Genomic DNA, 15,962 nt, shown 5'->3' on the forward strand with positions numbered 1-15,962 from the left:
TCTACGACATCCGTCCGCTATGGGTTTGGTTATCAGCGAGACTGCTACAGCTATGACGAAAACCTGCAGGAAAAAAAAATCCGCCAGTTTAACTCCCAGAAACACTTTTGAATAACATATTAACAAAATTTACACAAAAAAAATCATTTTGATTCATCCATTAAGCATGCAAGATCTTCGATTCCTGTACAGACGAAATTGTTTACTGTGTGTTGACCCATATACTTAGGCCCCCTAAGTATCGCATTCTTCCTTGCAATACGTTATTAGATCGTTGTGGCTAAGTGCCTTATTTCTCATGAGTTACATGTATGTACTCATAAATGAAAATTTTCTGCCTTCAGCCATTCGTTAATCGGAATCAAGTTTCAGATGTACACTCGTAATTAAAGAGTTTACTTTACCAGGATAAAAAATTTTCAACTTTCTGTTATATTTTAATCAACGTGGCGTGATAGGCAGTGTAGAAGAGTCGTTATGTGATTTCAAGAGTAGTATATAGTATTGTACATTTATTAACGTATAATTTATTTGTACACTAAGGTAATGATTCACCTTTTGAAGTCGACTTTCGTGGTCGCTAACAAATATGGCGACCTTTATTTTACAGTCTATGTAAAGTAATCAAATATCTTTAAACTTTTTTTAATAATGTGAAAAATCGATATTACAAAAAGAATGCACAAAATAAATATATAATTGGTTCACTCACACTTATGAAAGTTTGCATTTCTTGACAAAACAAATAAATAATGGGGAGGGTGGATTTTTATCACAGATTTTTTTGTAATCCGCTAAAAAATTTTAAAGTTCAAAATGTTATTATATCCTGCCATTTAGCTTTGACCATTTCGTACTCTTTAAGCCTTTCTAACAAATTAACTTCGCAAAGATACGTATGGTCTAACTTGTGTTTCTAAAAATGTCACTGTTTCGCTCGGGTACGTAGCGAAGAAGTTATTAGACGGATGGTTAGTGGCAAGAAAGGAGATTATGAGCTGAACTTCAAAAATCGATTAGTTAAACCAAGAAACAATAAAATAACAGGTCCGAAATTAGTCCAAAATATAGAAAAACGAAGGTGAGGAACATGATACGTTTGAAGAAAAATTTTAAAAATAGATTATATAAACCTATAAAAATATGCATTTTTAATGTGAAAAAAATTATGAAGCCACTGCGAATACGTTTACATACATTCTGCATACGTTAGTAGGCATAGATATGCGTAATAATTACTGCTTATGCATACTTATGCACGTGAAATACCTCTAGCATTTAAATTTTTTCATAAATATTGACTTTAGCTAGAAAGGTATAATAAAACGTACGCTACAAAATAACATATGTACGCTGCTAAAATAAAATTGTTTGCAATCACAAAAAAAGTTTAAATAACTGTTGTATTTTAAAACCATTTACGTATTTTAAAAGTACTAATTAGAGTATAATAATAGTATAGTAAATTTAGTACTTGAGTGATAAAGTTAATATTAGTCTAAACATTTCTTGAATTTACTTGGAGCCAAAAATATTCATAGTGTATAGACATGTTTATTTAATCTGTATAATGATATACTGTCACAGAAGAATATATTTAACGAAAAAAACATTTAATATATTTGTTATTGATGGAAAATCTAATCAGTTAGCATTGTTTATTATTTCGACTTTGATAATAGCTAAAAGATTTTAATATGTGACTTCAAACCTAGTACATATTAATTCAATTGTGGTTATTTTTAATTTTTTTATATTGTAATTATCAATGCTGAAAATTTAATTATTAAAACAAATAAAAAAGTATAACTGCAGCCTTAAAATTTGATTTATAACGCCGTACGCTTCAATATTTTTCCTTACCTTGAGAAACATTTTGCGTTCTTGATTGCAATGATCGTGTCGTAAGCAGAGTTTCTTTAAGCTCACTCACGTGTTGAACGGCTGGCAGGGATTTTATACCAGAAAATCCTTGGGATTCCGCGTCAAAATACACGCGTTACGATAACTTAATTATTGCCGTTTTACTGTTGCCATTACCGCGCGATAATACCAAACGATGGAAGATCTTTCGTTAGATTTCGTGTTGTTTTTGATGGAAGAGATAAAAAAAATGCCGATATCATGACCTGTTTAAACTCAATCACTAATTAGCAGAATACACTTAGAATGTTGGTGTGCTAAAAGGAGCTTTGATATGGATAACGATAACATTAAGATGCTTTAGTATATAAAGAGAAGAGATTGTTGAACCACCCAGTTAGTACACTGTTAGTAATTACAGTATATTTACGGATTTTTCAACGAAGAATGCACCTAAAAAAAAAAGAGAACTTCGTAATTTAAAATAACTGGACCTTCGTAGAAAATAAGCCGTATTCATACTTTCGAGTTTCCTGTACATTTATATTCAGAGTAAACAGGGACGTGGAATGATAAGTGTATTTTTTACTGTCAACTTAACAAGTTTACGAATTTTTGGTTAGTTTACCAAGATTATCCTTGTTGATTCCTGTTCAAAGTTATTAATATAATTACTCGTAAATTCACCAAGTTATCCGTAAATTTACGAAGATCCTGAAAAATTTGTAACTAGCCTTCTTCGTAAATCTACGGTGAAGATTTTTTTAACAGTCTACCCAATTTCGCAAACACAAGCCTGTAAGCTGACCGAAGTATAGAGTAGTCAACCACTTATTATCAAACTCATGAATTTCTTTCCATATATAAGTAAACCTTCTTGGTCCAGACTTACACCAGAGCACGACTTTGTAGTGATTTAAGTTAGTAATGAACAAGATTTTAATTCTTCCTGCTCGCCTTGAATATATGACCACGTGGTGATTAATTTTTTTGGCAAAATCACTTTGCTTTTTATCACTCTGTTTCCTCATTTACCTAATTACGCTGGATATAGGCTGAGAATCAATCTGCATACACTAAAAAAAGGTACGTTTTTTGTGTGGTAAAGGCTATTTCAATAGTTTTTGAAGGACTGACAAGAATATCAAACAGTTGTAGACCTTGCGACACATATTTAGTTTGGATTTGGGCTTTTTAACGTCACCGTTTTCATACCGATTGGCTAATCTGGAGACGGTCTACGAACGAAAGTAAACCTATAATTTCAATTTAAGATACCACACACCCATCCACGCCTTACACGGTATTTGAACACAGACACAGTACGCAAAGTTGACTGCAATTTGAACCAACTACAGCACGGAGACTGACATAGTTAGTTAAGAACATGTATCTTGAGAAGATTAAAATTTTAAAAAATGTTATGTTTAATATTTATTGAGAGAATATTACACTACAAGTATACTGTCACTACACGTGTTAAAACATTATATATGCAAAAATAATGTTTGTTTTGAACATAGTACGGGTGAAAATTGCACCAAAAAAAGATCATTGGCAAAAAATAAACACACAATAGACTGGACAAATCCTACACTGCACTCAAACACCAGCATTTTTAACTACGAATTTCATGTCAGTTTAAGAGATGTTTGTGCTCTTTAATTCTGAAAATGCCAATAGTGTTTTTGTAGCAAATCTCCCTAAAAATGAATGCGAGTCAGAGTGTAGTTACTAAAGCACAAGACTTCCTCGGAAAAAATATTTATTTAAAAATCGTTAAGTGCTCGAAAGACATGAGTGTTTTTTTTTTCTGGGAGTAAGTGGCAGTAGATGTTTGTCCTATGCGAATGGAACATTTTCGCTGGAACACACGGGCTTTCAAGAATCGGTGGGAAATACAAATCTATTTCATTTTCCAGCGCCATAAATCTGGCTAATTTCTTTCATCGAACGCGATTTCTTTTAACGTGCTTTCCCCCTCCTTCCGCAGAGCTTGGAAAGGATCTGTGGAAGAGGGATGGAAAATAAAAGACAAGTGGATTGTCGGAAATGGAGCGGGTGGAAATTGCTCTGTACGACCCGCGAAGGCGAGGGGGGGGGGGGGGGTGAAGGGGGAGCCAAGCCGTATCGTTTCTAAGCGTCGTATAGACAAAGACGGTCAGAGCGAGGAAGAGATAATAAAGAATCATTTCCATTAGACTAGCGGCACTTGTTCGACACGAGTTTTCTTTATCCCCCTTCCACAGCAACTAAAAAAAAAAAAAAAAAAAAAGACGGCGCCGACGCGTGGATTAAAAAAAAGCGCAATATGGCGGGTAATAAATGCCCGTGAGAAACGGTGCTTTTAACTGCGTGAAGTGCCCTTGCCCGGGGGGGGGGGGGGGGGGGGGAGGAGAGGTCTCCCCTCGCCACACGCACTGTCACCACGCTCTATGTCGAGCGTCCTTCCGAACCGGAGCCTGCGGGCCAGTTGCCAGTAGCGGCGGGCTTTAACTGTCACTGTTGAGCATCAGTGAACTCGGTCCCAGTTAAATATAGGTCTCGGTGAAATTTAACGGTGAAAAACAGTGAACGGTGAAAATCGCAACTGCTTGTGTCGCACACGTTTTCTCAAATTTAAAGTTTATTTTATGATAACTTGTCTTTGTATACATTGCAAACCGCAAAAAAATATATAGATATATTTTATTACTAGGCACACTATAAAATCCGTCAGAATTTTTTGTAAATATTATAATTTTTATCTAAAAACTTTGTCTTTAACAATTTTTGATAAAACAAACCATTATTGCAAGAGGTTGAAAAAAGCTGGGGTTGGAATAAGAAAATAAATAAAACTTCCCTACCATGTACACTACCGAATCCATTCTAATTTTTGTTTAATTTTATAAATATTGCCAAAACAAATTTTTATCTAACCCAACATTACTGCAAAGGGTGGAAATCAGATTTGAAAGAAAAAAAGGGTCATTATTTAAAAAAATTAATTTTCTATAAAATCCATTAACATTTACTGTATAAATCCTAAACTTCATCTAAAACTTTGTCTGAAACAATTTTTGGTGAAACAAATTATTACCGTAAAACAGGGTTAAAATTTAAAACAATTCAAAATTTCTTAGTATCAAATTCATTCGAATTTATTTTAAACCATCTTAATATTATCTTAAACCTTGGTGCAAAGCAAATTTTTATACGACCACGTTATTAGTGCAAAGTATGATAAATAGTGTTTGAAGGTTAAACAACTTAAATAATTACCTTATTTGACATATGATATGAAATTCGTTCTAAGTTATTCAATGGTGAATACACTGAGTTAAATATACCTAGTCGTAATATTTTGGCTGCATGGAAAATGAGCAAATATTTAATAGTTCGATTTGTAAAAAATTTGAGACCATTAAAATGGTATGTACATTAAGTTCTTAAAATGTTCCAGAAGTTTATAGAAGTTTCCACAATATTTCGAGAAGTGACAGGTATTTCGAAAGCTATCAACGCCTGTACGCTGTGCCGAAAAGGATTTTTCCCCCTTTATTTCGTCACTTTCCGCGAATTTTATTTATATGTCAATGTACGGAATTATACGAGGGTCATTCAATAATTAAGGAGACACATTGATGTAGGAAAAAAAAGTGTGCATTTTTTACAAAATGAGAATTTTACTACTTATCAACATAATCTCCGCCACGTCCTTACGATGAACTAGTGTTTTTCTTTTCTAAAGCAAAGCAAGGGCGTCACCAGGGGGGTGGGGGGCAAGGGGAGGGAAGTTTCCTCCCCTAGAGCCCTAGAGATTCAAAAAAATGTAGCCAAATGCTTACCCCCCCCCCCCCCCACTAGGCCATCGGCTGGCGACGCCCTTGATGCAAAGTAGTCTTTGTCTTGTTGTCTAAGCCACATTCCCACAAATTCCTTGACCTCCTCGTTGTAACTGAACCTTTTTTTCCACGTAACGCCTCCTTGAGTGGACCAAACAAAGGAAAATCCGAGGAAGCCGAATCTGGACTGTAAGGAGTATGAGGTAGTATTTCCCAGCCCATTTTTTAAATGGTTTCTTGGGTCAGCTTGGCGGTGTATGGACAAGCATTGTCGTGCAGTGATATCACGTCTTTTCCTTGAGGTCCACGACGTTTTTTTCCCCTCATTTCTGGCTTTACTTTGTTCGTCAGCATGTCTGAGTAGTAGGCACTGCTTATTGTACGCTGATCTTACAAATAATAGCATAGGGCAACATCTTGGGCTTCCCAAAAGATGGTCAACATTACTTTTCCCGCTGATGCCTGCGTTCTGAATTTCTTTCGGACAGGTGAGCAGATGTGTTTTCATTCTATGCTTTTCTTTTGGACTCTGGTTCAAAATGGCGAACTCGTGTTTCATCACACGTTAAAATCTTTTATTAGGAAAGGATCAAATTCCCTTTCATATCCCTTTTTTTTTCAAGTCTGTACACACTTTGAGTCTTGTTTCCTTGTGTTGTTGCGTTAAATCTTTCGGGACACACCTTGCACTATACTAGTTTTTTTCTGTGATTCAGCTTGTTACTGACGTTACGAACTGTGCCAACACTTTATGCAGCTGTTTTTGCTACATGTTCAAATGTAACACATCGGTCTTCACGAATAATGTTGTCAATACGGGTTTCCAGCGAAGGAGTTGAAACTTCAACGGGCCGGCCAGGACGTTGCTCGTCAGTCACTGAGGTTCGACCGTTTTTGAACTGTTCTACCCACTTATAAAAATTTCCGCGGTTCATACATTTTTCACCATATCATAAAATCATCCGAGAAAATATTTCAGCAGGTTTTTCACCTTCAGGAAGAAAAAAAAACTGAACGTTATTCAACTAATGTGGAAACTTCAAGCGGACACGCCAATTCTAAATGAAATATTGAGGTTATAAAGAGAACAGTTTTTATCCGTCAGCTATTTTCAGCTCATATAAGTGATACCAACCTAAATTCATGAAAGTACAGAACTCCTCTTAAAAACTGTTTAATTTCTACATTAATTTGTATATGTACCTAATTATTTAATGTTCATCTTATAAGACATGAAAAACTATTGTAAATATTCTATATCAATCTACATGTAACTGGTTCTCGGATAAGTTTCGAAAGGAGATATATGGCCCTCAAAATGAATTAAAGTTGGTCTTGCTTGGCTTAAAACGATACTTGCAAGTATAAAGCGCCAATGGTCACGTAGCAGACAAAATCAGTATCGAGCACGGATTTCTTTTTTTATTATTATTATTGTTATTTCCTCGAGCGGGGTTCATTTTGAAAGAGTATAGATTAGCGCGCAACGCTTCGCTACTCCGTGGTGGATCACTAGCTCCGCAGTTTACGCTATCGCGCTTCCGTTCGACGGATAACCACGTAGCTGATTCGCGGTAGCCAGGCTCGTCTAAGTCGTTCAACTGCGAACCTCATTCACCGTACAATCATCGTGGGTGGTTGTGGGGAGGGGGGAGCTCAGTCCGTAACTACCGCTCATGAGTAGAGACCAGTAAAATTCGCGATTTCAAATCCCTAAAGGATAGACTCCATTATCCTCTACGCACTCGTGCAAATTACATCTGCTGATTGGTTACCGACTCGTAACACCTGTTGACTGGAATGATCGTGATTCGCTAATTCTTCTGTTAAAGATTTTTCATTGGCCCAGAGTCCTTCAGATAAACTGTGGCCCATTCACTGAAGCAAAATAATGTCAAAAGTATTTGGACTCGATCCTATCGCGAAATGAATCCGCGAATTTTACAGGTCTCTACTCATGAGTTAAATGCAAAAGTAGCGCGCCATAAAGTAAGCGAAAAAAAGAATTGAATTTTTTTTACTGATCAGTTACTCTGACAACAGATCAAAATATGATAACCATTTCAGTTTGTTTCTTTTATCCATAAAAGTAATAACAAGTAGGTACCAAATTTCAATTTTTATCGTAATATCTCTTCTGATTCTCAGTAGAATGTAACAAACCAAATCCTGAAAATAATAATAAAAAAAAAGCTTTAGTTTCGTCACGTAAACGATTTAGAGCGCTTACTTGTTCAATTAAATTTTTATAAAGTTTTAATCATTAATTGCGTTAGCTAAAAACTAGTTTCCAAAGGAATTCGTTGAATGTGAAAGAATGATCTTGACCAGAACCATGTTTTTCGCCATTAAAACAATGTTTCAGTAATATCACTATTATTTACATTTTTATTTTAAATTTTTACTATCCGATTTTAATATATAGTTAACTTCCTCCTAAGAAACTTGTTATATTGGATGTCATAGAACGGTTGAGCGGCTTTTGAAAGGCGATTGTTCAAATTATGGTCATATAACTTCGTTTCTAAATATAGTTAATCTGGAAATTGCATGTGATTCTATGGACAAATCTAAGTCGAAAATACTCTATCACAAACTAGGTACCTCCCATAGGTTTTGAGGAAAGTGAGTTTAAATTCGGGAAATGGAGTAATTCTATTTCCGTCTTATTCATACGCTTACACTGAGCTACGTAAAAGATCCGTTTACGTTCGCACCATATACTGCCACGCCGTACAAATTTTGAATAAATTATTCATATTTATTGTTATTAATTAATTCAATTTTATATTAAACTTCTTAAGTTCTTAAGTCCGAGTGTTTCTTTGTGCAGCCGAATTGGGGCGCTGTGTTTAACCTGTGCTCTAGTGTAGAAAGTTTCTAAGAGCGGGCTTATGAGTTTTTCATTAATCTATATGCTGGGTTTTAACCCGTGAACTTTAAAGTATTTGGTGGAAGTGTAACCACTGATGAAAATAATTTATTTGTTTGATCGGAACGCTGGCACGAGCAGTGCGGAGACAATGAGACAATGTAGATAATTGTTCGAAAATTTATCGTGTTGTACCGGAATATGAGTACAGATAGTTAAGTCTCTAATTATTATGATTTTTTTCCTTAACATAGTAAATAAATAATTTTAGCTGTAATATTTGTTTTTTTTTTTTTTAATAAAGTGCTTACATATGTAGTAGCTTGACTTTCTTTTAGAAATCAAAATGATTTTTTTTTTTGTTATTTAAGGCACTGTAAAAATTCTGGAACAATTTTTTTTACCCCTGCGTAGCTCATCACAGCTGAAAGTCACAGGGGAAACAGGGGTAATGTTCAGCCTACGTAGGTATTTGTGTTCCATTTTCCTGAAATACCGAGGTTCTAAAGCAAAAAAAATTAAATGATCTAGCCTGATACTGTAACTGAAATGTAATTCGTGCTGACGAAGCTAGCTCAACGAACGGACGAAGCATAGAGCGAAAGTAACTTTTAAAAAACATTCATGAATTAAATACGGGATGGGTTAAAAAAATATATACAGTAAATAAATACACAGGATTGTAAAACAAGTCGGTGAAATTATTTACAAAAATACATCAGGGACGAAGTTTTGGCGGACGAGCGAAACGCACGAGAGATGGAAGAGGGACAGAGAGAGAGAGAGAGAGAGAGAGAGGGAATAAGGAAAGCAGGCGAGCGAAATGTAGGAGCAAGAAGCAGGAAGAACGAAGACCGACTTTCTTCAGCGCCCCACGGGGGCGCTCACCTGGTGCCGCCTCCAGACTTAAGACGCGACATAAGATAGGATCGTAAAACATTCTTCAAATCAGACAAGATTGAAAAACATTCCCCCCCTCTGCCTCCTCCTTCCCCCATCCCCTCCCCACCACGCCGCATAACAATCCTTCTTGCCGGCCCGGTGTCGGATACGCCTGTTTGCGCGGGGACCAGTCCCTCTCAGTGGTAAACTCCGGCGGTCGTAAACTCTATCCGGAGCACGAGAGATCACGTACAGGTATGCGGCTATACGTCTCTCCGGCCAATGGCGGTCTCGGCTTACCCCGCGGCGTGCCGGCTTGTCTTATTTCGGAGAGGCTGCAGGGCCTTCTTTTTTATTATTTATTTTTTTTCCTCCTTCAATGTTTTCGGGTCAAATAAATTCTCCAGGCTCTAGCGTTGCTTATTTTGCGGAAGACATCTGTCTATGGTATTTCCGGGCGCCGTGCAATCTACTCTAACTCAAGGTTCGTTGAAGTGTAACTTACTACTTACTTCGGAATTAGATAAGATTACAAGCACATAATTTTGTAATCAATAAAACCGTCTCGATAATTTGTAAGAAAATTAAAGTTGGAATACACCCAATCACATAATTTTTTTTTTTGTGAAAACCTATTGATTCTTATGTGGTACATATATATTTGTATCGGAATTCAGCTGAAATATTTTTAACTGTTGGTTTCAAAATTTCGAAAAAATATACTTCGATAAGTTTGAAAAGTGTGATTTTAGAACTAAGTGAGTGATAACAAGCCATTGACTGATTTTTTATAGGTTTCAGCTGGCTTTCTTTATGTGTCGATAACATGTATGAAGTTATTTCTTTCTAGTTAGCGTACATGATGTTGACAGGTTATAACTTTATTTTGCAAAAAAAATTGTTATAAAGTCATCTGGTGCATAGCATGGTGTATTTAATACTTTTTCTGGCCTTTTTCCCCGTAAAACATTTATTGGTAACAGTAAATGTAACGATTAGAAATGCTGCAGAAAACCGAAGACACGTTCATAAATTACGGACAGTGAGCACGAAAACTATTGTCGCGGTGTTAAAAATATTCTCGAATTAAATTACGTGTATTGTACGTTCGATTTCATATAGACTTACAGCTGACTATTACAAAGTTTATTGCAATCTATGAGTAAATAAACTTTGCCCTCGTACCGTACTATAATTTTCTACAAATATTTCAACTTGATTTCAATTAAAAATACTTGAGTAAAATCAGTAAAAATAAAAGACAACTTTAAAATACAAAATTACTGTTACAGCATCATCACGCGTAGCTATATTCGTAGATTTATTTTATAACCTTGACTAGAATTAGTAAATTGCCTATTAAATTTTCTAATTTTTGTGTACTGTCTGAATACGGCATTTATTAATACTTATTTATTTTCATATTTTCTTGCACTGTTTATAAAATTATGAATATTCTTTACAACGATTATTTTTATTGTTATAACCATCTATATAAATAATGAAAAGGTTTGTTCGGTACAAAAAAAAATTCTTTGTATACGGCGAGACAAATGATTACTTATGTACTATAACCAAACATTTGATTGGCCAGTCAAAAATGTGTAAATCTAACAAAATATACAGTTCAGTTGATTAAATCAGTTTGCTGTGTCAAGCGAACCATTTTTTCCACAAACTAAGTTATTTGTTAAAATCAAATAAAAATAACTATTTTTTTTTAAGTAATAGAACTTTTCTTTTGGCGTAACCCACATTTTAGTGATTACCTATAGTTAAATTTATTTTCTTTAACTACAAATGCAAATATTTTAAGTGAATAATTACGTTAGTTCACCTCAGTTTTTATTCATTTATATGGACCACGAACTGGCGGGTTTTATTTCCATTTCTCAGCAAAGTGTTCTATTTCACTTCGCCAGGTAGACTGATATTTTTTAAATCTCCTACTATCCACGACCCCTTATGGAAAGTATTTGGTAAATTAAATCGCATTTAACCGACTAAGTGTGTATAGATTTTTAAGTACAAAATTAATGGTAAAGAATGTTTCAAAATTCGTGGTATTACGCTACGGGTTAACAGAACTCAACTGTACAAGCACAAATCACTACAAAATACAGCACATGAAGGAAATACATTATAGGCTAATACCGGACAGCTCCAATATTTTTGTGTGAATATACCTGGCCAGTCCGATAAATGGCAGACTGTATGCCCAGTATCAGCCATACTTATAGCTGTTTGATAGATATGGTACCAACATGACAACGAAATTTTTTTCTTAACTCTTAGAAAAACATTTTTTAAAATTTATACAGATTTATGGGGAGAAATAAACCTCAAGTGCTTCAAATTTCTTAAAAAAAGAAGTTAATATTTTGACACCAGATAATAAAACATATAATTTAACGGTTTGTGTATAAATTTTTTTCTGTTTTCACACTTTTTTTTTTCCGCTAGGTTATTTTTCACGCTCTAGCCTGTATTGTTAGTATAGAGCTGTCCGATATTAGTATATAGTGTATTTGGTAGAAGTGCTAAACGCCGCTTTCCTACGCTCTCACCCTATCTCTCGTGTCTCGATGTTCTCCCCCCCCCCCCCAACCCCTTCCCAAGAGTCACGGGAGGAGTCGACGAAACAGTTCACGTGTAGATGACTTGTAATTAATTATATTTTTTTTAATATTTAACCTGGTTTTCATATGAATAAACTTTAATCAAATATATATATATATATATAATCAATTATATGAATCACCATAATTTTTTAGTCAATTGTAACATAACTTATTATTACTGCACTCGCCGACAGCGTAACGGAACACAGCGTAACGTAACAATAAGCGTAACGGAACACTTTTTCGTGCGTGCAGCCGGCGTTCATCGATTTATTAGACGTTGTCACGTCAAAAAAGTCCAAATATTGAATATACGATTATCTTTTCCACGGTTTAAAAATTATGCTTGTATGAAACATTAATTAAGTATAAAACTATGCGGCAATTTTCGTAAGAAATACTCAGTATTATCTCTAAACACGTATATGATACTATATATGCAAAAATAACCATAAACCATGTATAGTATTTAGTTACAATATATTTATTGTAGTATTACAAACTATTTCTTGGAAACTACTTTTCAAAGGAACCTTTTGTAAACGTACAGAATATTTTTTTCTGTGTGCTGTCCTCTGGCTCTTAAAAGGTTTGACTTCCGATCATACCTATATCGTGCGGTGATTTGTGCTTGTCACACAACAGTGTTCTATATAGCCCCCTCACGTATGTAACAAGAAATTGACTTGTTAAGTTAGTTTAGTAATTTTTTACAATATGAATATTGAAAGTTACCCGATTAAAAATTTTTGCCGCATAAGTCATACAAATATTCTCTCTCTCTCTCCACCCCCCTCTCAAATGTATAGCGTGTTTTATTGACGTAATAACGTCTTGTAAATCGATGAACGCCGACTGCACGCACGAAAAAGGCATTACTCTTTGTCACGTTCCGCCTGAGCCGAGCGTGCAAGCGAGAGCGCGGAACAAGCGATAGAGGCACGATCGGCCTAAGTGTTCGGCTTCTGTTATTTAAATTAAATTTGAAGAAAAAAAACTGTAAATAATATTTGAAAATTAAAAAGTATGCAAATTTTTCATCAATGTTTTCTTATGACGTTATCACGTAAACTTATCGTCCGTAAACCGACTTTACAGACAACCCCCCTTTTTTATTTTGAATTGTTATCAAAATTACGGCTATTCAGGATTGCGTAACCAACATTTGTAATAATTTGGTGAAGATTGATAATTTTTAATCTTATAAAAAAAAAGATTATAATTTAAAAACTACGACACCTTTTCAATATTTTTTTTTTATATTCGGAACAGTCATTAATTGACTTATCAACGGTTCTCGGCTTGACATTCAGTTCTGGGACAAACTATAAGTGTGTTTATAAATATATATATATATATATATATATATATATATGTGTGTGTGTGTGTGTGTGTGTGTGTGTATGTATGTGTGCGCGCGCGAACAGGCAGGTTCATATAGTGCGGGTTCATGTGTGCACGTACAATGCCCTAAGCGCGCTCTCTCAGTGCAGCGTATAGTCTAAACGGTACTTAAGCCCTGTAGGGCCTGTATCACTTCGGTTCAGGCGTCGGATGCTGTTCCGAACTCTTCGCATAACGAAGTAAACGACGCGATTTCGAAGCGATTCACTGTTACGGCCACGAAGCAAACCCGACGGAGCAAAGTGCAGATGCTACGTGTCCATTAGGTACAAAAATAGAAGAAAGAAGAGAATAAAAGGGACTTTTTAATAATCAGTCGTTTCAGCGCAGCCCTCTGCTTCCAGGGATCGTTCCAGTCGCCGAATGTCGGATGCGGGGACGTTCCGCCGTCGATCGGGGCCCCCGGGAAGCACGGAATGAGGACGGAAGGTGCTCCGAATGAGAGGCAATCTCGCGCGCGCGGTACGTAGTGTATCGCAGACCGCGGATTGCAATAAATAAGGAAGAGCGCGCGCGGTGTACGCGCTGCTGCGGTGGTGCCACACTGTAAAAAAAAAATATTGGTTGTCTGTAAAGTCAGTTTACGGACGATAGTTTAACGTGACAACGTCATAACAAAACATTGATGAAATGATTGCATACTTTTATGAATAAAATTGAATCATCACTATTTTGTATGGATACAAAGGAGTGAAATGAAATCTACAATTTAATTGATAAATTTTATATTTATTTGCACTCATTAATTCAAATATGTTTATTACTTTAACGAAGAGATTATTTTAACTATAACTTTTATACATGTTTGCTATTTAACTTATTCCAATCTGTGTTATTCTGTTAGGGATAGTACGATGATAGGAAAAGTAGGAAACGAATGGGAGTGTTTCAAGTTTAATGTGCCTCGAAAAAGTCAAATCGATGGTTGTTCCAATCGAGTGGAAGAGAGAGAGATGCGTCGCAAGCGTAACGGGACACATCGTAACGGGACAATGTGTGTAACGGGACACTTTTTCGTGCGTGCAGCCGGCGTTAATCGATTTATTATACGTTGTCACGTCAAAAAAGCGAGTCTTTAATTACTCGCCAGAGTTGTGTCAACATTTGAACTCGGCGACGAGCAAATTCATGCGTTCTTTCTCATCTAGCAAGTAAACTCATAATACGAAACTCGCGACACGAATTTTAACCCTAGAATTATTTTAAAGTAATGCCGAGCGTGATAATTGTGTTTTAACTACATTTCTTGACGCCAATAACTTGTAGTTTCCGCACTCGCCACTAGAGCTATCGAAATCATTCGATTTTCAGAGCGAAAGGTTAAACTACATAATGAAAAAGAGACTCCAATAAAAGCGAAAAAAGAAATGAAAAAAATATTAAACCCCGGGGTTTGGACCTGATTTTCGACAAAGAATTGTTTTAAAATGCCGCCCATCTTGTTGAATTTCACTAAAGAGTTAATACTATAAAGTTTTCATTTGGTTTTGTGAACTTTGGTTGGCGTCATCCGCCACAGATGGTAGCACCGTGGGTAAACATTTCCTTTCCATTCAAGAAATTACTCCTACCAAATGCCGTATACCGAGAACTCTGATGTTACACATGAAAAAAAAATTATCGCCGAAAATCCATGAATAGTGCTCGTATACAAATAATCCATGGCGTCATCGGAAATTCACAAGTATGCTAGCGAAGATTCCATCGACTCTTCAGTCGACTTTGCATTCGCCGTCATCAGGATGGCAGGGCAAAAGGTAACTGCTACCCTAATGATGGCGACTGCAAGGCCGACCGAAACGACGATGAAATTTCTGGCTTCAACGCGGCTACAGCCCAGGAGCCAAGTAACTTCAGATAACGGCAGCGAAAGCCTGCGATCCTTATTATGCTACCTAATGAGTTTACTGTGTTCAACGTAAACTTCTTGATGTATATAAAAAAATAATTTTAAACTTTTTTTTTGTTTTGTCCATACTAGTCCATACGGTGCAGTTTTCACAGATATCCAGTTTTTTTTATTTGATCAAAAAAATGTTTGACGTAGCGTGGTTATAGCTCAGAAGTTGAAGACGAGACCGCCAAAAATCATAGCGTGATACGAATAAATCGGGTACCGTCTAAGTGCTTATTAATTCGGGTCATGTCCTGTGGTGAGGATTGGGTTGGGGGGGGGGGGGAGTATAGAACTTGCCACCCCTTGCCACACGTGCTTTGCTCCGTTGGCGGTTCACAGAAAACCTTCAAGTCTAAATCGCTCTGAAATGATAATGGAGAAGTTTAAGAGGATAGGAAAGGTAGCATTGTGCATAAATTATAAGAATGTAAAAAAAAGTCCAATAATACGAGGGCCGTTCCAAAATTAAGTTTCGTTATATATATATATATATATATATATATATATATATATATATATATATATATATATATTTTAGAGCAGATGGTACAACAGGTGAAACAAACAATCGCCATAAGAATCCACATCCATTGTTT

General features: G+C 35.8%; 1 protein-coding gene across 1 annotated transcript in view; it reads left to right on the plus strand.

Annotated features, from left to right (window-relative positions):
* The first annotated feature begins 3,915 nt into the window (after positions 1-3,915).
* The window catches only part of LOC134536329 (homeobox protein Nkx-6.1), a 201,354-nt gene continuing 189,307 nt past the window's right edge, over positions 3,916-15,962 (plus strand). The window contains exon 1 of the mRNA XM_063376082.1: positions 3,916-3,953. Coding sequence (XP_063232152.1) covers positions 3,916-3,953 — 38 coding nt within the window. The remainder of the gene's footprint in view (positions 3,954-15,962) is intronic.

This window comes from Bacillus rossius, chromosome 10, assembly GCF_032445375.1.
Source record: "Bacillus rossius redtenbacheri isolate Brsri chromosome 10, Brsri_v3, whole genome shotgun sequence".
Classification (NCBI taxonomy): domain Eukaryota; kingdom Metazoa; phylum Arthropoda; class Insecta; order Phasmatodea; family Bacillidae; genus Bacillus; species Bacillus rossius.